At 37.2% G+C, this 22193-nt stretch overlaps 1 protein-coding gene across 1 annotated transcript in view; it reads left to right on the forward strand.

Annotated features, from left to right (window-relative positions):
* The window catches only part of CDH6 (cadherin 6, type 2, K-cadherin (fetal kidney)), a 49979-nt gene that overhangs the window by 17853 nt on the left and 9933 nt on the right, over positions 1 to 22193 (forward strand). Inside the window, exons 2-7 of the mRNA XM_005857885.2 lie at positions 4264 to 4558; positions 7873 to 7992; positions 9987 to 10154; positions 12562 to 12749; positions 14627 to 14880; positions 19884 to 20020. Of these exons, the coding sequence (XP_005857947.1) occupies positions 4264 to 4558; positions 7873 to 7992; positions 9987 to 10154; positions 12562 to 12749; positions 14627 to 14880; positions 19884 to 20020 (1162 nt within the window). The remainder of the gene's footprint in view (positions 1 to 4263; positions 4559 to 7872; positions 7993 to 9986; positions 10155 to 12561; positions 12750 to 14626; positions 14881 to 19883; positions 20021 to 22193) is intronic.

Raw genomic sequence — 22193 nt, forward strand, 5'->3', positions numbered from 1 at the left:
TTGTTTTTTATTTGTTGCCTCTTCAAGACAATAAGTGTTTTTAAATGGTCTTGGTTGACAGTTAAATCATGTTTATTATGGAACAACTTTTCCATAAAATGGATCATTTTCCATACATTATTCATTACTTTCTGCAAAAGGGATGATACTTGAAATATGATTCAGTAAAATCTTGTAGCTTCTTCACCCTTAACAGGTGTCTTCTGTCCCAGTCCCTAGTGCAGTGATGGCGAACCTATGACACGCGTGTCAGAGGTGACATGCGAACTCATTTTTTGGGTTGATTTTTCTTTGTTAAATGGCATTTAAATATATAAAATAAATATCAAAAATATAAGTCTTTGTTTTACTATGGTTGCAAATATCAAAAAATTTCTATATGTGACACGGCACCAGAGTTAAGTTAGGGTTTTTCAAAATGCTGACACGCCGAGCTCAAAAGGTTCGCCATCACTGCCCTAGTGTAATTACAATGGTCAGTGTACTTAATATGCTTATAACTTCTTTGCTCTTTTCAGCAAATACAAGTGACATAATTGTATTGAGGTTTCATTGGTTATTAAAGAAATTTATTTAAGAACTGAGACAATAAGTTGTATTCCTCCCTCATATTACTCAGATTGGACCATGTGCCTAATGTTTGGTAATAATTGCTAAATTATCTGGCAACTTTAGGAACATATATTCTTGATACATGGAATTATCTTAAAATCAAGTGAGAAAAGGGATGGAGGACACTAAGATTTGCTTTGGTGATACTCTCCATGGGGCCACGTCCACAACCCAAATTTGTCAAGGTGATGCACTTAAAAAAATAATAATAATAAATCAACCGAAAAACAAATAAGACCAAGAGCTCCTTCTAAAACCAAATGCCACAGGTATGTAGTAAAAGTCCCGCCAGCATCAGATGAAATGTGCCTTTCTGAAGGAAGCGGATAATTTTTACTTGATGGTGAATCGTTAAAAGTGAACCAGATGATTAAGCTTAATGGAACAGCCACATTCAACTGAAATTAGTAAGAACATGCCTCCGGCAGCCTACAACCTTTTATTTGTTGTTGTTTAACTTCTGCCTTTACAGTGGCCGTGATGAATGACATCACAAAAGAAAAAATCCAATTAAAATCTAAGTGCTCAATAAACCCCTAATGTCTGCTTGTCACCACCCCTTTCACTAGCACCGATGTCTTATGTTTCCTTTTTTCCTCAAGAGGAGAGAAAAGAGCTGGGCCCCGGGGGAGTTCAAGGTAAGGGGGGTTGGGGGAAGTAGGGAAAGAATTATACAAAAGCTTCTGAGGTTCCTGTCGCCTTGCACCCCATCAGACACACACCCTGCAGGTGGAGGGGATGAGGTTAAATTGTTTTATCATCATACGCCTGAGTGAAGAGGTGCATTTTCCCACTGGGTTTCAAATATTGGTAAATCAGAATTGGGATCAGCAGAGCAATCCCTGTTCACCCTCTTACTTAGTGTCTCTGCTGCTCTTCCGAACCGTCTCGGGTGTTTGTTCTATAAGTCATCGAAATGGTCTCTCCTGACAGCTAAAAATAAGCTTCTGATTACTTTTACCTGAATCAATCTTGTGACCAGATGTGGTATTCACCTACTAAGTGTGCAACAATTACCATTGAGAGGGATGCGAGAACAGGCCAAGGGGAGTCTATAATCTAGTGGAATGCAGAATATAATAAATCACATGGGAAACTGGCAATTGCCACCTGGTAGAAGAATACTGGGTGTTGATAACAGATTTCACCTTAGAGACACTGTATATTTGCAAAATTGGGTTTTCAAAGTCCTTACAACAAAGTTCTCAAAGTCAAAAGCAGAGCAAAAACATGCTTATGATGAACTGAGAGTTTAAAATAGTAATGATTTCTTAAATTTGGAAGGAGCTTTGTAATTTATAAAACACATATGTGCTTTTATCACATTTACATAGCATTTAATGTGGTATTTATATACAGGCTTTAATTAGATGCTCATGACAGCCTTGTCCTGTAGCTCTTATCATCATCATGTTACTGATAAGGAATCTGGCACAGGGAGGTTAATTGACTGCTAGAATCCTATATTTGGGGAGGAAATAGAATGAGCAAGACCTATACTTAGGGCTGCGGCTTCAGGGCCCCTGCACTGTGCCAGGGCACTAACCATGGCTGCCCTGGAGCCAGGACCCAATGGGCAGTGATGTTGGTTGCGTTCCTCATGAGCTAATGAAATAGCTTTTTAAGAGCTCACTTCAGTCATTAGAGTTTGATGGTGGAGAGTTAAACGTTCCCCAGTGGCTCTTTCTGTGTAATCATGGTTTCAACGTTTTCTTAGCATATCACATTACACAAATCATGGAGTGCTCTTGTTTTACATTTCTTATTGCGTTTGTCTCACTTCTAAGCAATTTCCTCCCCATGCGCATTTATCTTCCATTATTTCTGTCAAACTGCTTTCAAGGCCACTAATTGTATGAATAATATTCTCTTCCTCAAACCTGCTATTAACCAGCATTAGCTGGGTGGCATTGGACACAATTTCCCATCTCTAAAAACCAGGAGGTTGCACCCAATAGTCTATAAGGCCTCTTCTTGCACTTTAGTTCTATACTTCTGACGCTTTCACGGGAGCTTTGTGATTTGGGAAACACTACATAAAAGGGAACTCCAGTTTTCTTGACTCTGCGATGATGGATTCAATTAGCTCATGTTTCCCAAACTTTTCTTCTTGGAACACTGTTATGGGGAATATCACTATGGATCACACCCAAAAAGGCTTCTTTACATAAGAGAACTCGGGAAAGCTAGATGAAATAAAGTCAAATATAATTTTGAACTGTGGACATTCAGTCTTTCATATGTTAATGGGCAATGGATGACGCCAAGAAAGAGGCAGACTATAAAGTATTTCCCAAACTTATTGGACCACAGAACCCTTTTGAGTCAGCATTTTATATAAATTACTTTCCATGTGATACACTTTTAGAAAGGCAGGGTTATATTATTCTTAGGATCCCTTTATTATCCTGAAATTCTATTTTTAGATTTGTTTCTAGACACTACTGTGAGCATTCCATACAGCATCAATCAGGAGGGCACAGAGCTGGTTTACCTGTTGCTATTGTTGCCATAACTGTTGTAACATGGCCCATACCCTGGTTAGATGAAGTTGAAATAAGGTAGAGATTAGCAGCCTTCCCACTGAAACTAACTTGTCTGTATGTAGCTGATATTATAACTGGGGTTTGAAAATAGTTCTCAGTAAAGAGCACTTTTAGGAAATCTGTAAATAAGGGTTGGATTAGAAGACCTATGGGATACTCTTGCTAAGGTGGGGAAAAGGGAACATGGGAAATAACAGGAAGTCAACTCTGGAAATAATCTTTGGGATTAGGTAACATGCGCTACTTTCCAAGTTACAATCATCCTCTTCCAATTCAAAGGTCTCTTCACATTCATTTAAGTCAACCCTTTACCCTGACCCATTGCAATGACTTTAACCATATTAGAGTCACTGCTTGATTACCTTCAGGAGCAGGAACCCACTACTTCCTAAGGCAGATTATGCAATTTTAGGCGGCTCTGCTTTGTAAGTGATCCTTTCCCATATTAAACTAAAATCTAAGTGTTAAATGTTCTTATTCCAAGTGACCTTGTAAATGATCTAGTGCGTGGTTTTTAAGGCAATGTCCATAGCGGTACTTAAGATGTTTTTCAAATGCTTTGAGTTGAATTTCATTCATTGATTCATAAATAAATACATAAATTTCATGTAGAAAATCGATTATAGTCTCCATTATATTAGACTCAAAGAGATTTGCTAGCTCCCCTAAATTCAGTATAGAAACAGAATGTACCCTGGTCTCTCTGATTCAAAACCCAAGATCCTTTTCTTAATAATATATTGCTTCTTTAGTGTGTCTGCATACATAAAAGTGAGGAGGAGAGTGTATTAATAGAATCTAAAAGCTGTAGAAAAAATAGTTTCATTCCAGCCAGTCTTGTGATTACTCTGGCTTTTAGTTTTCCCTTCTTCAAAATAAGGATTACTACATTTTCTCCAAGCTCTGTTTCAGTTCTGGAAATTTCTATGATTATAAGGAAACATGTTCATTAATGAATGGTATTTACTATGGGGGACTGAAGTCATAGTAGAAGAAAAGAACTGCATCCCTTAGAAAGGATTGAATGAAAGCATGCATCATAAAGACAAACAGTTTAGAATCACGTTTGATTTTTACTTTCTTTAATTTTTTTTTTCTATACTAGTTACATTCAGACCAGGATAAAGGAGATGGATCACTTAAATATATCCTTTCAGGAGATGGAGCAGGAGATCTCTTCATTATCAATGAAAACACAGGGGATATACAAGCCACCAGAAGGTTAGACAGGGAAGAAAAACCTACTTACATCCTTCGAGCTCAAGCTGTAAACAAAAAGACAGGGATTCCTGTAGAGCCTGAGTCTGAATTCGTCATCAAGATCCATGATATCAACGACAATGAACCAATCTTCACCAAGGAGGTCTACACAGCCACTGTTCCCGAAATGTCTGATGTGGGTGAGTGGGACATGATTTCAACCAGGCAATGCTTCTCCTCCAGTTCATCAACTAAACAAAGAATCCTTTGCGTGAAACTTACTGATGGAATAAATATAGATGCTAAATTCTAAAGTACCATATTTTAAACAATCTACTTATGTCCCTTTTGTAAGTACCCCCGTGTTTCCTAATACTATTCTAGTTTCACTTTATTATCCTTTTTAAGAAAACTGCGTTTCCTCTAAAGATGAGGGTAGAAGTGAGAGTAGGAAAAAGAAAGAGAGCCATCTCACCTACTTCTCCCACCCTAAATTCCTGCTCCATTTCCTGGGCTGGAAAACAGCAGGCTTCTCTATTTCTCTTAGCACGTACTGGCATTAAGGCTCCAAGTAAGAATCTCCTCAGTGGAAAACAAAAGCCTGGATTTACAGTCCAGACTAAAGAGTAATGACTGTTGCTTTAAGTGACTGTATATTTAGAGAAGAGACTCAAAGAAAACTTCTTTTCAATCCATAAAAAATATGCAGAGGATGTCTAAGGGAGATATCTTTTACTAATTGGTGGAAATCAGTAAATTACATTAATATGGTAAATTAATATTTTGTGCACAATTCTACCAATTTTAAAGTTAATATTTGTGCATTTAGTTTGCTTAGACTGGGAGAAGGTAAACAGAATTTCAACTAAGAAAAAAAATCCTACTGACATCATTCTTAGCCACATTAATATACTTCATGGGAAACAATGACAAATATTAAACTACTCATGTAAGGTTATTTTAATTTTCACTCAGTCTCAAATTCAAAAGAGCTGAATTACATAATAAAAATGTTTCTACAATTCTGAGTCATATATCACAGCTGTTTCAGTCCAAAGTTCCGAGACTTTGAAAATATTTAATCCATGGAAATACTTGTAAAACATCTAAATTTTTCTCACGAAGAAGTTGCTCATCCCATTACTTAAAGCTACTGTTTTGTTTGAAAAAAATCACAGATTATCACCAAGCAAAGAGGAGAATTAGAATTCTTTTTAAAAGGAAAATTTGTTAGGAAGAATATTTTTCCATTTGGTGGTAAAAGACAGAAAGAATTAATAAAGGATAGTCTTGTCATCAATACCACCCAGGACAACCGTAACCAGATATGCAAGTTGTCACTGAACAACTCTCAGGGTACCATTGACTTTTTTTGTACAGAGAGATAATTTTTAATTGACTTTATTGGGGTGACATTGGATAACAAGATTGTATAGGTTTCAGGAGTATAATTCTGTAATACATCATCTGTATATTGTATTGTGTGTTCACCACCCAAGTCAAATCTCCTTCCATCACCAGTTATCCCCCTTTTACCCTCCTCTGCCTCCCCCGACCCTGTTTTCCCTCTGGTAATCACCGTACTATTATCTGTCTATAAGGTTTGTGGGATAATCCTTTCACCTTTTTCATTTAGACCCCTTCCCCTCTCCCTTCTGACAGCTGTCAGTCTGTTCTCTGTATCTGTGAGTCTGTTTCTGTTTCATTTGAAGCCATTATAGAATTAAATATGTAGTACAAATATTTGGGAATGGCTAACAGAAACATTTTGAGAAAGGGAGGTCTTTTTCTAATTTGCACACAGGCATGGGAATCTTGATATTCATCATTATCATAAATTAACATGTCATTATTCTGATATATAAAAGCATTTTAAAGAAATTACATAAAGAAACAACAGCAGAATAGTAAAAATGAACTCTGGTATCAAACAGACCTGAGTTTGAAGTTACCTCTACTAGCAAACAGCAGTGTGGTTTAGGTAAATGACTTGATTTCTCTCACCCTCCAGTTCCACATCCCTAACAAATAAGTAATAGATGTCAACTTCTAAGGTGAAGACAAAAGGAGAAAACAAGTGCACAGCCCCCAGTACAAAATCTGGCTACTCACAAGTGCTCAAAACGTCCAGACAGTCGTATTCTAAAAGCTATTAAATTTGTATTGATGTCAAATAAGAACGTGTTTGTTGACTTCTGCTATTAGCTCTCACTCTAAAATCATGATGTTCTCATTCTCCCCAAGTCCCTCATTGAATTAAAAGGGTGTGTGTTCTATCTCAGGCACCAACATCCTGCATCCAGAGCAGCCAACCTTAGCAGTGTGGCGTATTTGTTCAATACATGAATTAGTTAGATAGTAGCCACGCAATGTAAAAATGCTAGTATTCCCTAAATGTAGCTTCCCTGCCCTGTTCATAGACAGGAGAACCTTGGTGGTGTGCTTACTATTTATCTACCAGGAATTCTAAAAGTCAGCCACAAAAATGATCTTAAATCAGAGGATCTTACCCTTTTTGGAAGTCACAGACCCCTTTGCGATCAGATAAAAATCTATGGAACTTCAGTGAAATATACATGCAAGCATATACATAACCATTTGCATGGAATTTTATGGAAGTTAAGGATACTTCAAAGGTTATTAGGCAACTCTGTTTCCCTAAAATAAGAGTGCTGATCTAAAACACCACAGTTTTCTTTGTACATTTAATTACGATCATTTTTGGGTATTACAGGTACCAGATGTGTATCCTCTGTTGTTTCAATTAATTATTTATTTAATCCAAAACTATCTCACTTAAGGTTCAAGGCCTTTCAATCTCTTAGAATTATCAGGTAGATTTGTTACTTAGGATGCTTTTATTTGCAAGTAACAGAAAACTCAATTCAAATTACTTTAAACAACATAAGCACTTACTGGTCACATTACTTAAGCCCAGAAATGAAGTAGGCTTTAGACATGGTTTGATTGGAGTTCTATTTTCCCTAAATTCTCTGTTCTGTTTGGCTTTGTTCTCAAGCTGCCATCTCTAATGTCACTAAATAGCGACTGCATTTTCAGGCTCCTCTTCAGCACATTCTAGTCCAGTAGAAATGACAGAATTTCCAGCAAAATCATGAGTGGCCCCCTGATTGGACAACTCCTAAACGAATCCCTATGGACAAAGTAATGCCAGATTCGGATTGACTAGGACCTGGATAACTTAAAAGAAGTGCCATAGCAAGAATCCAATCAAATCCCACCCTTGGAGATGGATTGAGATCAGTTCCATCCAAAGTCATGATCATTCCCATGCGTCCCTTTAACCTAATCCTTACAGTATTTATAAATGGCGATCACTTTCCTTCAGAGTGAGGGATCCAAGCCTTTTTAACCTAGCATATTATTGAAGTTCCCCACTGCCTTGCCACGATAGTTTTGGACAAAAGTAAGATCATGCTTTCTCTTATGTGTGCCTATCTGGGATCTGAAATGGGCCCTTACTATGTTTTCAATTCATGTTCTGTCATTACAGGCACAGTTGTTGTCCAAGTCACTGCCACCGATGCTGATGACCCAACGTATGGGAACAGTGCTAAAGTTGTCTACAGCATCCTGCAGGGGCAGCCCTATTTCTCAGTTGAATCGGAAACAGGTTAGAATTCGATTTTTATCTCCTTTTTACAATCTGTAATTTTAATTGATATGCTTGGCTAAGCTAGCATATTTTTTAATAAAAACAATCCACGTGATTGAATTTTTTTTAGATTTGCCTGCCAAATACCAGTGATATATTTATAAACATAACACCCAGATCATTTTAATCAAGAAATATGACAATGGGTCTTTCACCCACTATTTTTATATATGGCATATTCAGAAACAATTATACATGGCTTTATTTTTTTTCTCCCAGTTTGGGATGAAGCTAAAAGATCAAGCCCTTCTGATAGCTATTTGGCTGTTTACAAATATTCCAATTCTTCTTTGTCTAGGTATTTGGTAGGTTTGCATTTCTCTACCGTGCTCTGAAGCTAGATGTAGCCATACGATTTATTTGGGCCAGTAAAATGCGGCAGTGATGTGAGTTACTTCCAAGTGGAACTTTTGACCTGGTGTACACTCCAGCATGTGCCCTTCTACTTGCCAGAGTGACCCCAGATGGGAGCCAATGCTGAGATGCTTCTCCAGCCCAGAAATCTGAGTATTATGATGAGTATAGTTACCTGCTGGCCTGCTCAGAGCATGAGGGAACAAACTTCGATGGCATTAAGCCACTGAGATTTTGTTTTGTGTGTTGTTACCTCATTGTCTACCCCATCCAGACTGAGATAGCCCTAATAAAGTGGATTGCCTTAATGGAATTCTTTTTTTCAACACCTCCTTTTTCTGCACTTTCTCCACAAAATAACGTTCTATCTTATAATGAATCATTTTAGTGAACATCATTTGTACTGTCTTTAAATTCTACACTTATTTTTGTTGTCATAATAGGAGTGGAGTTTCTTTTAAACATTTTTCAAGCTTCCATTATTCTTAGTAGAAATCAAAGCCCTCCTAGGTTATTACATCCAGTTGGAAATCGATGGGTTAAGAAGGGCAATAGACTTGGAAAGAAGCCCAAGGAGAAAGAAAATGTCGAGTTTAAGAACAATGAAGATGAAAAAATTAGAATTATTCAACTTAAAGAACACAAGGCTAAGGTATTTAGATAGAAATACTGTTGTTTGGAGAACAGAAATAACAGCTCCACTTTCAATGAAGCCAGGACTGTAGGAATGAAGCTGACCTGTTTTCTGAGGTATTGTTAAAAACAAGAAAGATTTTTTTTTCAGTTTCATGGCTGTTCAGCACTGGAATGTGCTACCAGAGAGAGTTAAAAGCCTTCTCCAGTGATTTTTGAAAGAATGTTGTTAATTAAAGCAAGACCCTTACCTAAGAAATTAGGCAAACTTTCACAAGTTCTTCCAAATAATTATTTTAGAACTACTTAACAATGAGGTAAACTTCACCTAACTTGAGAATCTTGGTCACTGCTGGGGCCAGCTGAACTAATGTTCACATCAGCTTTAGGAAATCTTAAAATCTTTTGGATCACACAATATGATGATTATGAAAGAACCGATGCTGATGCTATGGGGGGGGGGGCGGTTAAACCATAGTTTCATGGTTTAGAAAATCCTGAGAACATTCATTATGGTGGGTATATTTGCTGAGCAATTAGCCAATTCAGTAAAGTGAAACTCAGGAGACAGTTCATGTAAATGGCTTTCTTTTAACAATCTCCTCCTAATGCACCTAAATATATCAAGCAACTTCAGTGGTATACTATTGGGCCACACGCCAAGTTACACTTCGCTGTGTCATCTTATAACACTTAATATTTATACTACTTACATTCTCCACGGTTGCAGGATTTGACTTATTCTTCTTGTATTGTAGGTGGTTCTTTTAAATGCATCTCTCTCCCCTATGTGGTTTTCACTTCCTTCAGTATAAAGGCTAGCTATAATCATTTTTATGTCACCGATGACATCTGCATAGCGCTATGCATATTGTGGGTGAAAAATCTGTGTGTTTGCATAAATAAATGACTCCATAAAGTATTTTTAATATATTCCTTTCCACTTCTGAATTTCATATCCATAGGTATCATCAAGACAGCTTTGTTCAACATGGATCGAGAAAACAAGGAGCAGTACCAAGTGGTGATTCAAGCCAAGGACATGGCCGGCCAGATGGGTGGATTATCTGGGACCACCACGGTGAACATCACGCTGACTGATGTCAATGACAATCCTCCCCGGTTTCCCCAGAGTAGGAGCATTTGAATGATGACTTTCTTCCGGGCACTTTTGTAAAACTCTAAATTGAAGAATGATATTTATTTTCGATTGTTGCTATTAATTGTCAGAATTAATGAACTTAGTAAGAACTGACACTTTTATTAAGAATGAGTTGACAATGCTTACACTCAGTAGATGTGAACATTTATGTTCCTGAATTGGAAATTAGCCGAGCGATTTCTGATATGGCTGTCATTGCAAATGCAACATCATTGTTTCCTTTTTCCTTATTAAAAAGACAACCACAGACATAAATTTGCTTGCTCAGAGCATACGCATTCAAGCATGCTGCTATTTGTTAGGAAAAATTTGACTTTATATTTTGTGAATTTAATCAGCCATGTAATCTCTTTTAAATCCTCACGAAGCCTCATAAGAGGAGGATTTATCATTTTACTGTTTCTAAAAATACATCTGTGGAAATAACTGTGCACTTAATCCATTTATACTCATAAATAGTTTGCTACATTATGGTTAATTGAGATCCCGAAAACCATCTCCAAAACTATTAACTCTCATGATTATGTAGGAAGGAAGAAGGAAAACCAGCCTTCACAAATGCCCACCTTGTATCCAGCAGAGCACTAGCCCCTTTCACCCAGAGCACCTCAGTGGCTACTGGATACAATGTAATTTTTCTCCCAGGAACAAAATCCCTTTCTGACTATGGTCTCCTCAGAAAATTACCTGGATCTTGTCTTCCAGGAGAAATCAGCTGCCCATTATTAAACAGACCCATTTACTCAATCGTGGCATTTTAAAGAGCCAGTCAGCTAATAGGGGCTTCTTATGTAATGGAGATCCACATGGATCAACAGGAAATCTTTCTATTTTCTTTACTTTTGTCCACTAATTAATCACAGTTAGCTAAATGCAAAAACAGAGTAGCTAAATAATTTCTGATTTAATGAGTAGGAGAAAAATTTTAGGAACCCTAAAATATCCCCCAGAAGCCTGAAGTAAAAATATCAGGATCACCCTAACAGGTTGGCTCAGTGGAGAGAGCCTCGGCCTGCAGACTGAAAGGTCCCAGGTTCAATTCCGGTCAAGGGCATGTACCTTGGTTGCCGGCACATCCCCAGTAGGAGGTGTGCAGGAGGAAGCTGATCGATGTTTCTCTCTCATTGATGTTTCTAACTCTCTATCCCTCTCTCTTCCTCTCTGTAAAAAATCAATAAAATACTTTTTTTAAAAAAAAATCAGGATCACCAACAACTTAACCCAAACAAACCCTTTTCCATATGGAAATGGCCTGGGGAAGGATAACAAAAGAACCGATGGGCACTTTGATGCCACAGGTACCTTATGTCATCCTCCTCTCTCCTTGGATAGCCTGTGATCATTAGTGAATGATGTACAGAGGCCAGAGAGGGGAGAATAGAGAAAGGGGTAGGAGGTACCCCAAATGGAAGTTGAATACACCAGAGAAAACTGTGGACTGTTATCATCTTACCAAGGATGAGCCCATTACTTAGTGGATTAATATTATTCAAGGACAATATTCTAGGTGTGTCATAGTCCAATTTCTTTTTCAAAACAATTTGCATGAATGCTTGGCAAAATGTATTGGATGAGAGAATACATTTGTTTGACTTTTGGGGCCTTAGTACATGCTGGCCTAGCAGATCTAGACTGAAATTCACATAGAGTCTCCTTAAACCAATTTTGCAACATGAGAACATAAACAAAGTGCCTGTCTATGAAATATGGGTTTTGAATTAGGAATATAACTTCAAGAATGGGTAAAATCTATGTGTAGAAAAAAATAATATAAACAAAACTTAAACGAAAAATTTAGTCAAAAGAAAAAAATGAAGAGCTTTATCTCTCAGTGTATTGATCTGTATGCCTAACTGCGACTAGACCAGTTCCATGTTTGAGTAAATGTCTGCTAGGATACATTCTCTAAATTGCTATAATTTACTTTCACCTCCAGTTATTATTAGCAATGACAGCAAGAACTCTTAAAAAAAAAACAAAAAACCTAGCCCTAGTAATTGGCTTAAAGTCACAGTTCAGGTTAAATTCTTTTCTACTCTTTCTGCTGGGTTACATTCACAGGAGGCTTAGAAATGTACAGCCGCCCCTAACAGCTCAGTCTTTCTCACAATCACACCGTATACTTGGGAGCCTATTTACAGAACGAGAAAAGTGTTCTCCATTTGCAAAGAGACAGGGATGGAACAAAAGAAATATTCTTAACCATCATGAAAGTAAAGATGGAGAGGTATAGGGCACCATTCATTATTTTAAGAAAAGCACAAATCAGCCTGCATCCGTGGTGATGCCTAAAAGAACTGTTGGGAAATGGGTTCATTTCTATTCTGATAGCATACACTTAGTCTGCGTCTGACTTATATTTTTCTGGTGATTAATAGGTACATACCAGTTTACCACCCCTGAATCTTCTCCACCGGGTACATCAATTGGCAGGATCAAAGCCACCGACGCCGATGTGGGAGAAAATGCTGCGATTCAGTACAGCATTACCGAAGGAGAGGGGCTGGACATGTTTGATGTCATCACTGACCAGGACACCCAGGAAGGGATTATCACTGTCAAAAAGGTAATGCCATTGGGTAAATTCCCTACAAATGAATGCATTTACGTTTCTCTGCGCCCCAAGTAACTGGGGGCAATCGCATCTCACATGAACATTCCTCTGGATTTTCCTTTCACTAATCAGTTTTCTAAAACACCAAGTCTAATTACATTGAGATCTCTTTGGTTGGCCTTTAGGGGTCCTCAATAATCTTATGGATTCATTCATTCATACTTTCAATAAATTTTATGAAGGGCCTCCTAAAGAACTAGATAATCTAAATAAATGATATACAAAAAAGTATCTAAAATAAATAATAGAAATGAACCAATATGTGAAAAAACAGTGGCAGACATTGTCTACTGGAGGTTTAATGGTCCATTTAACCAGGCAGGTCTCTGCTCTCATGGAACTTCTAGTATAGGGAGAAAAGAGGCAAGGAAGCAAATAAATAAATAAAACGTGCATAACTCTGACTTCCGATACATGCTTTGAAGAAAAGGAATACTACAAGCAATGGTAACAATGAACTTCATTAGATTGAGAGGAGATATAAAGACCACAAAAATAAATTAAGTAACACAAATTTCCTATGCGCTCTTTAGCTACTCTCTGGAACACAATAATAAATCTTGTATATTCTGAATTCCTGTTTGTCCCCTATGTATTTATTCACCATTTATCCCCGCATCATTTGTCTAGTACTACAGAGTACTATACAGAAGTGTGGCAAAAATTAAAATCCATAACCTTTTGCTTTGAAGCTAAAAATAATATTAATTCTGGTTATTTATTTTACTGATTTCTCTTTCATCAATGTCTTCTCTCTCCTTTAGCACACTGTTATATGTGCAGGCATAATGAAGTATAGGGAAAGGTAAATAACAAGAACATGTTTTCTTCTTAAGCTTTGGATTACAGGTCTTAATAACTGGAAACACAATAAAGCATGTTTAAGTGACACTCAGACCAATGTTGTACACTATAATATAATTAGGAAGCCCATTAGTGTCCATTAACCTTTTTAATTTTTCTGGTGCCTTATCAGATTCAAACTGAAATTTTGCCTAGCCGACTAAATCACATTCTCGAACGTCTTGATTAATTGTGTTCCTAGTGAGCCTTGTCATATTATTATCCAAAACCAAAAGTCAGCAAGAAGCATTCGGGTTCACTGTGTCTCCAGAAGCAGAGAGGCTTTTCCTAAAGACCTCTGACAACACTGATCATTACTTTCTTTGGCAAGTAATTAGCCCAATGCCCTTATCAAGATAACACTTGGAATATGTTATCGCCTCATGCAACAAGAAAAAAGAAAAAAAAACACCACCATTTTTAATCTATTTTATCTGAATGAGGAATAGGGAATCGTGATACAAGCCCGTGGTTCTCAATTCTGGCTGCACATTAGAATCACTAGGGCAGGTGTGTAATAGTATAAATTCCCATTCCACACACACCCCACACCCCAGACATTGTGGTTTAATGATCCAGGGTGGGGGCCAGATATTGGCAAATTTTAAACACTCATTTGGTGTTTGGTTAAAGTCAGATGTGACAACCCCTGACCTAGAATAATCTACCACATATTCAACAAATTGCCCCTGGTATGGCTCCCTCTAGTCACATAGAAGGATTTATTTTAAAGGGTGACTAACATACTCCTGCTTCCAGGTCCCCTTTCCTGACCATTGCACCTTGCACCCTGCTCCCACTTTCATCAGGACTGTGAGCCCTGTGAACTCCCATGGCTTTAGCCCAGCATCACACTGTGGTGACGTCTCTCAGCAATATGATCCTCTTCATTCATCAGTGATTTTCACAAAAAAATAGTTCATATCTTGCCTTTCTGTGTCTTGGCTGCTTTAAATATGTCCCTTTCCCTCTCCCTCTCACCCAAGCTGCTGGACTTTGAAAAGAAGAAAGTGTACACCCTCAAAGTGGAAGCCTCCAACCCTCACGTTGAACCCCGCTTTCTCTACCTGGGTCCATTCAAAGACTCAGCCACGGTGAGAATTATGGTGGAAGATGTAGATGAGCCGCCCGTCTTCAGCAAACTAGCCTACACCTTGCAAATAAGAGAAGACGCTCAGATAAACACGGCAATAGGCTCGGTCACAGCCCAAGACCCAGATGCTGCCCGGAACCCTGTCAGGTAAGTGTACTTCTGAGATACATCTTTCATAAGGTTCAGTGGATTTATAGTCAAATATGTCTGCAAGTTGGAAAAGATGAATCCTTTTTATCCAAGTTGACAGTAGTATCTTCTTGAAAAACCATTCTAAACAGCACCTTTCATCTCTTTACTCAACATAAATATTATTTTATCAGCAGCATAACTTTAAAAACAAAATTGGGGGGCATAAAATGAGCCATAAGGAGCTCCTACATTAAAGTGGTATAAGGTAACACCCCCGAATGGCCTGGGATTTTTTTTTAAGGTCTTACATTTGTTACAGAGTAGTGTGGAGAAAGCATTGTAAAAGTGTTTTTCAAGTGTGGAAGACCTATTGTGTAACACTTTGAGACAGAATTCTGCTCCATTTGGATGCATAATTTTTTTCTTCTGCAGAAGTGGATAAGAATGAGAACCATTTCATGATATATGTCTGTGAAATCCTGGGGAAATGAATAGAGCTGAATCCAATTTATACTGTGTAAGCTCTATTTTCCCTGTACTTCCTTTACACCTTAGTTGTAAACCATGTTTCAAGAAAAGCCTCATTGTTCTTTGAGACATTGATGCTTCAGGATTCTGGACCCTTAGCATAAAAGTGTGGAAGTAAACCAACCTCCAGCCTTTACCCAATAGCTTAGTTGACTACATGAGAAAAGTGCTAAACCAGAATATCACTGTGTAAATGATTCCCCATAAAGAAAGCAAGCAGACTGAGAAGCTAGAGGAAGTCTTGCCAGTGCGTCCCCGAATAAATCCTAGTCAGGGCACCTGCCATGTGCCAGGCATGTTCGAGGCATCAGGGAAACAGAATGATACCAAGTCCCGATCTCATGGAGCTTACATTCTAACTGGGGCAGACAGAAATAAGCAACCGCTAAATATTGTCGTGTGTCAGGTAAAAATAAATTGTGAGCAGTAAAATAAGACAGTATGGAGACAATAGGTATATGGGAAACTATTTTAGATAGTGTTATCAGGCTTGGCCTTGGTAGGAAATAATTTGAGTAAATATTTGAATGAAATGAAGGGATGAACCATGCTGATATCTAGGGGAAGAACATTCCAAGAAGAGAAAAAAGCAAGGGCAAGGTCTGAATGCTGGGCCCGCAGAAGGAATAGCAAGGAGGCCCATGAAGAGGGAAGAGTGTGAGTGAAGCCGAGAGTGGCAGGAATGGGGCCACAGGAGGTTGGATGGCTGTTGAAGTCCTACAGGGGTTTGTAGCCCTAGTAAAGGCTGGATTTTATTCTGATTGAGGTAAGAAGCCATTGGAGAGCTTTGAGTTGAAGCGATACCTAAGCCAAAAGTACTTTTTAAAAGGATCACTCTGGCTGTGCAGGAAAAATACTGTTGCAGATAAGAGTTTGAGACTCTAAGGCAGTCATTTCCTAACTTTATGGCCTTTGAGCCCTTTGTTTACATGAAACCTGTGGCAAGTCCCAAATCTGAAACACAAAAATGCCTGGCTTACTTTCAGAGAATAATTTTAAATCCTGTTGTTTCATCGTTCTACTGGAATATCTAGACTCCTTGAATTGGACTGTGGTCAACCCAAAGTAGCCACATGAGAGCTCCATGGACCAAGTGCTCCTCCATTTACATTAGGGTTATTAATAAGGAAAATGAATGATGGCTTTCACCTTATAACACAAATAATTTTAAGTACTTTAACAACTATTCTCTCACTTGGAGTTTGTTCTAACTGTGTGAGGAAAAAACCTTAGCAAGTCAATGTCGAGACCAATTTAAAAGTGCTAATACTGAGGTTGACAAATACGAGCATCGCTTACCTCCTTGACAAGGTCAACTTGTTTTTCACTGGAAGAGATAATGTCTTCGGGAAATTTAGGCTGAATTTTTATGTCTATTTTTCTTTTTATACCAAATATCATTTTTACTCACTGCATTATATTATGTTTTGTGAAAATAAGGAGATTGTCAAACTAGGTTGGCTGACAGCTAATTTTGAAGTTTCCTTCTGCTAGCCCTCCCTTGCTAGATATGGATTTGATGTATAAATATAGATTTAAGGATAGAAATACACATAAATATATTGGTATATAAGTACATATGCCATTGATTCCTTTTATAGCATAAAATTGATTCTTATATTAGGAAAGTACATCCATATATATTGAACTGCTAGGTGCTAGACAATATGTTAGGTCTACAACTAATGCTAGAGAATCCTCCCCCAAAACATTAATATATCATTATGCAGGCACAAATCTTTAACTCTTCAATAACATAAAATAATTTTCATCCAATAACCATCACAAATGACCTTTTATTTCCATGAAAGAGCCTTATAAAATGTCACTATGAATCCATATTGTGAAAAGTTACATGCATGCACACTTCCTTCCTAACCCTCAAATCTTCCTGACTTGAAGATGCATTAGAAGACAAATTATTGAATCACAGAATACAATAAAATTTTAGAAAGAAAAAAAAGAACTATCTAGCAGAATGATCTGCTACCATCATGTGGGGATTGATTACCTTGTTCCTCATCAGTTATAATTAGAATTAATGGGACTGGATAGTAAATGGCCTGGATATAAACTGGAAATATTTGGAAAGAAAAACAACAAATAAATAAGGCTTTGCATGCAACCATCTTTTCTAAACAATATAAACATTTTAGGTTTTCTATTAATTTTTAAATCTCCCAATTAAAGAAAAAATATATACATTTTGGTATTTACTTTTAAAGAAAAGAAGTTATTTTTCTTTAAAACCTAAAGCTGCCTTCGACTAGAAGTTCCTCACCTTGTACCCTTTATGTCAAGGCTTGATGGGAAAATATGATTGCATGTAAAACTTAAAACTATAGCAAGATAAAAAGAGGCAAAGAACAAGAAAAGATTACTGCTGTAACAGCTTATAAAGGCAATAGGCAACACATCTTAAGCTTGATGTATTTCACGAGGAAAAATATATATTTGTAGATAATTATTAAATTTCTTACAATCTATGAATATTGAGATTTTCTTTTTTATTGGTTTATTATTAATTATTTTTAATTAAGTATGTAAATATTTATCATTCTCAGATTAAAAGTGAAGGTGATCAAGCAAGTTCAATGCGATTGCCTAAACTCTTAATAAATGTTGATTCATGACATAAATGGAAAAAATAAGACCTATTTCATCTGTTTCAATCCTTTTGATAATAAAACATTAGGTTTCTATAAATTGAAATGAAAATTCTAACCCAACTTGATAAATATAGATCCATTGTGATCTTTATTCATTCTCTTTTTTAAAAAATATTTTTTTATTAATTTCAGAGAGGAAAGGAGAGAGAGATAGAAACATCAATGATGAGAGAGAATCATTGATTGGCTTCTTCCTTCATGCCCCACACTGGGGATCAAACCCACAAGAGAATTGAACCCGTGACCTCCTGATTCATAGGTCTGATGCTCAACCACAGAGCCACACTGGGCAGGCCATTCATTCTCTTTAAAACCAGGCTTGCACAGCCTGCAATAATTGGATGTATGTTTTATTTTGACTCCTGCTAAATGAAAAAAATAGATTTTATTAAGCTAAAATATCTTGTTTATTATAATTCACTAGTTATATTTTAAAACAAAATAATTAACTGAAAGAGAATATTGGACATTATACACATTAGTAACAAGGGTTTATTTTTCTTAGAGCATTTATAATAAATTCACATATGTATGACTAATTAGATCATTTACTTAAATTGTATTTCTTCTGAGCCAACATTTTTAAATCACCCAACATGATATAAATGTTGAGAATCCAGCTAAAATGGGCAGTTTTTGTTCCTACTGACCTTAACATAGCAACTTTCTTCTGAGTTTTCTCTTTAACGTCCCCCCCCATAAAACAGAATGTACTACTTTTCCCCCTTACACAGCTATTCCAAAAACTAGTGATCAATTTATAAAGATGATAACAGTTCTCAAAATCTACTAGTCTTCTGTCAGTTTCCATGTTGAAGACTCTTCCTTCTTTGGTTTCTAAGACACACTCTTGGTTTTCTTTGAATTCCCCAAACTCGCCTTAAACATCTATCAAGTTCCTCACTGCTCTGGGCACTGTCCTAGTCCGGCACATCTCTGTTGTAGAGTTCATCCTCTGAGTGATTATGTCACCACTGTTATTCTCCCTTCCCAGGACACTCTCTTCCTGAAGAGTTGAATAGGGAATCTAGATTTTCAGTCCAGATTTTCATCTTGAGCATCAGACTAGAAACGTCAGTCCAGACTTTTCTCAGGGTTTATTCCTCAACATGTCAAAACTGGAACTTATGATCTTCCCCAAATCCTGTTCTTCACAAATTCCTGTCAATTTGTGTCAGAACCATCCAACCAATTTCCTCAATTCTCCTCGATTCAACCAGAGATCTTGGCTAAATGTGTTTTAGATTATGACACTCCTGCTTAAGATCCTTTGGTAGAGCTACATCACTCTTAGAAGAAGTCACAGCTTCTTAACATGGCCAGCCCATCCTTCCACAGTCCAACTGTGGATCTCTTCCCAAGCTCAACCCCTGCCCCATTGCCTGCCTCATTAACCTTAGCCACACTACCCATCTTTTGCTTCTTTTAACATAACTTTCAAAATAAAATAAATATTAAACAAATAGCCAATAATCCCAATTATTCATACAAACACACACACGCATTAAAGTTCTGAGGTTCTAAAAATGTGAGTTATTATAACAATTACTACACAAATTGGCCCAAATTATATTTTTAAAAAGAAACTTCAGTGGTGATATTCAAAACCATACAGCTTATCTAGTGGGTTTACTAGTAAGACCTCAGTTGTCAACAACTAATTTCTCAGAATATTTTGCTTAATGTTAAGCTATAGATATTCAAATATATGCTACTGTTAGAAAAAAAATTCATGTAACAGATTTCTGGGAACAATTTTAGGATGTGAGAACAACAAATACAAAGAAAAAAGCCTTTATAAATTCTATTCTGCATTTCCAGGTATTCTGTCGATCGACACACAGATCTGGACAGAATATTCAACATTCATTCTGGAAATGGTTCCGTTTTTACATCGAAACTTCTTGACCGAGAAACATTGCTGTGGCACAACATTACAGTGATAGCAACGGAGATCAGTAAGTCCAACCCCGTACCATGCTGTCCTCGATTGACTGAGTGTCCCAGCAAGGGCTGGTGAAGCATGCCCTGCTCAATACATATTGAAGGAAAGAGCCCTGAAAGGATTTGCAATAATGTTTCCTCTAGACATATGTTGGTTCAGTCACAAATGCAACTGTGGAAATTCAGCAGTTTAGAAACAATAAAATGGGAAAGCATCTGTGTCAGCTGGGGTTGAACTGGTACATGTTGGATTAGACTTCAAAAAGCTTATAAACCAGAATATTGCAGAAGCAGCTGGAAAAAAAATGAGCTGCTTAAAATGGTTAGACAATGTGTGGGGGGGGGGCAGGGGATGGAGGGATCAAATACATTCTAAAAAGTAGGCACTGTTTGGAAATTTCTTGGATATTCATCCTCTAATTTTATATTTTTCAATTGTTACAGAATTAAGAGATATAAATTTTAACTTTCCCATGGTACACCAAATGAGCAGCACAATAAAGTGTTTAGAATGAATTTTATGGCAGTCGCTATGAAATTTAAGGCAAAGAAAATCAGTGCCAAAGGAAGGCTTCAAATAAAATGATTATACACAGTGAACATTGCGCAATGTAAACACAATGTGTAGGACTAAGTGCATGAAAAAAAATGATCTTGAAAAATATTACTTAAGTGTCTAAAAATAGGCTTCTACTAAATTATGGCATATTTTTTAGTTTTGGGTTTTTTACTTAGTATAAAAATTTTATTTTAAAAAATTTAACTCAGTTGGGTGTCTGGTGTGAAACATTCCATATCGAATGGTATATTACAGTAGCATTCTTTGTCAGCATAACTTATGAGATTTGAGTGGCTGAAGGATATTGAGTAGAAAAATAAATAACCAATATGAGTAAAATGAAGCATTGTTTTTTGATAGCGATGAAAACTCCTCATTATCAATTTGTTATGGCAGTATTTGCTCTTCAGAATTTATGTGGAGGGACTAATGTGGATATCAATGATAGGGCACATTTAAAGCTTTGAAATTATGAAATCATTTCCCACCAAAAAGTACCATTTTTCTATAACATCAGGAATTTTTTGAGCTTTGTGCCTAAAATGTTCTGTTTTTAAGATTTACAGTTTCTACGATATATTTGAAATCACTAGTGATAAAGACCTTTCAAAACTTTACCTTCAGCAGCTCTAACTTTGGAAGAATAGTGAAAGCAAAATGTTAGAGACAAAGGAGCTTAAAAATTGCCCTTCTTAACTACCTTTGTTTATGCAAAACCAAGAGCTTAAATCCAGGTCACTTACTCCTACTCCAAGGCCTTTGCACCTGCTATGTCCTCTATCCAGAGAGCCAGAAATATTCTATTGGTTTAATCCTTTTATTCATTCATGTCGGTACAAATGGCATCTCATCAGAGAAGCCATCCCTGGTCATTCCATTCAAAGTAACACATCCATCTCTCTCCAACTCCTTTTCCCTGTTTAATTTCTCCATAGCATTTACCATCTGACACATTATATTTTTATATGTTCACAGTTTGCTACCCGCACTAGAATAGAGCTTCAGGAAGCAGGATCTTTGTTGGGTTCCTCATGTGTTCCGGCACTCCAAATAGTGGCTGGCACAAATTAGATATTAGATGCTCCCTAAATATTTATCAAGTGAGTGAACAAATAGACATATGAGCAAAGTGAAAGAAGAAAGCTGAGGTTAGAGACTCCGACTTCTGATTCGTAGACCAGAAACCTGTCTACTACACTACTCAGGAGATTGTCATGGAAGATAACCAGAGTGTTTTGCTGCTCTATCGTACACTATGAACAGCCTGGGCGTTGGAGTCAGACAGACCCCAATCTGAATCTCAGCTCTACTCCTTACTGTCTCTGGGCAAATTACCTAACCTCTCTGTGCCTCCGTTTCCTCACCTATAGAAGGGGGGCAGTAGTCTCAGAAATTTGCATGGATTAAGGAAGATAATGTAGCCAAGTGCTCAGCACAATGTCCAGCTCTTATTCAGCACTCACACTAAAAAACTAAAATAATAACAATCACTCAAAGGGGGCAGTAGTCTCAGAAATTTGCACGGATTAAGGAAGATAATGTAGCCAAGTGCTTAGCACAATGTCCAGCTCTTATTCGGCACTCACACTAAACAACTAAGATAATAACAATCACTCATCCCCCCACCC

The sequence above is a fragment of the Myotis brandtii genome, unplaced genomic scaffold (assembly GCF_000412655.1).
Source record: "Myotis brandtii unplaced genomic scaffold, ASM41265v1 scaffold115, whole genome shotgun sequence".
Lineage (NCBI taxonomy): Eukaryota > Metazoa > Chordata > Mammalia > Chiroptera > Vespertilionidae > Myotis > Myotis brandtii.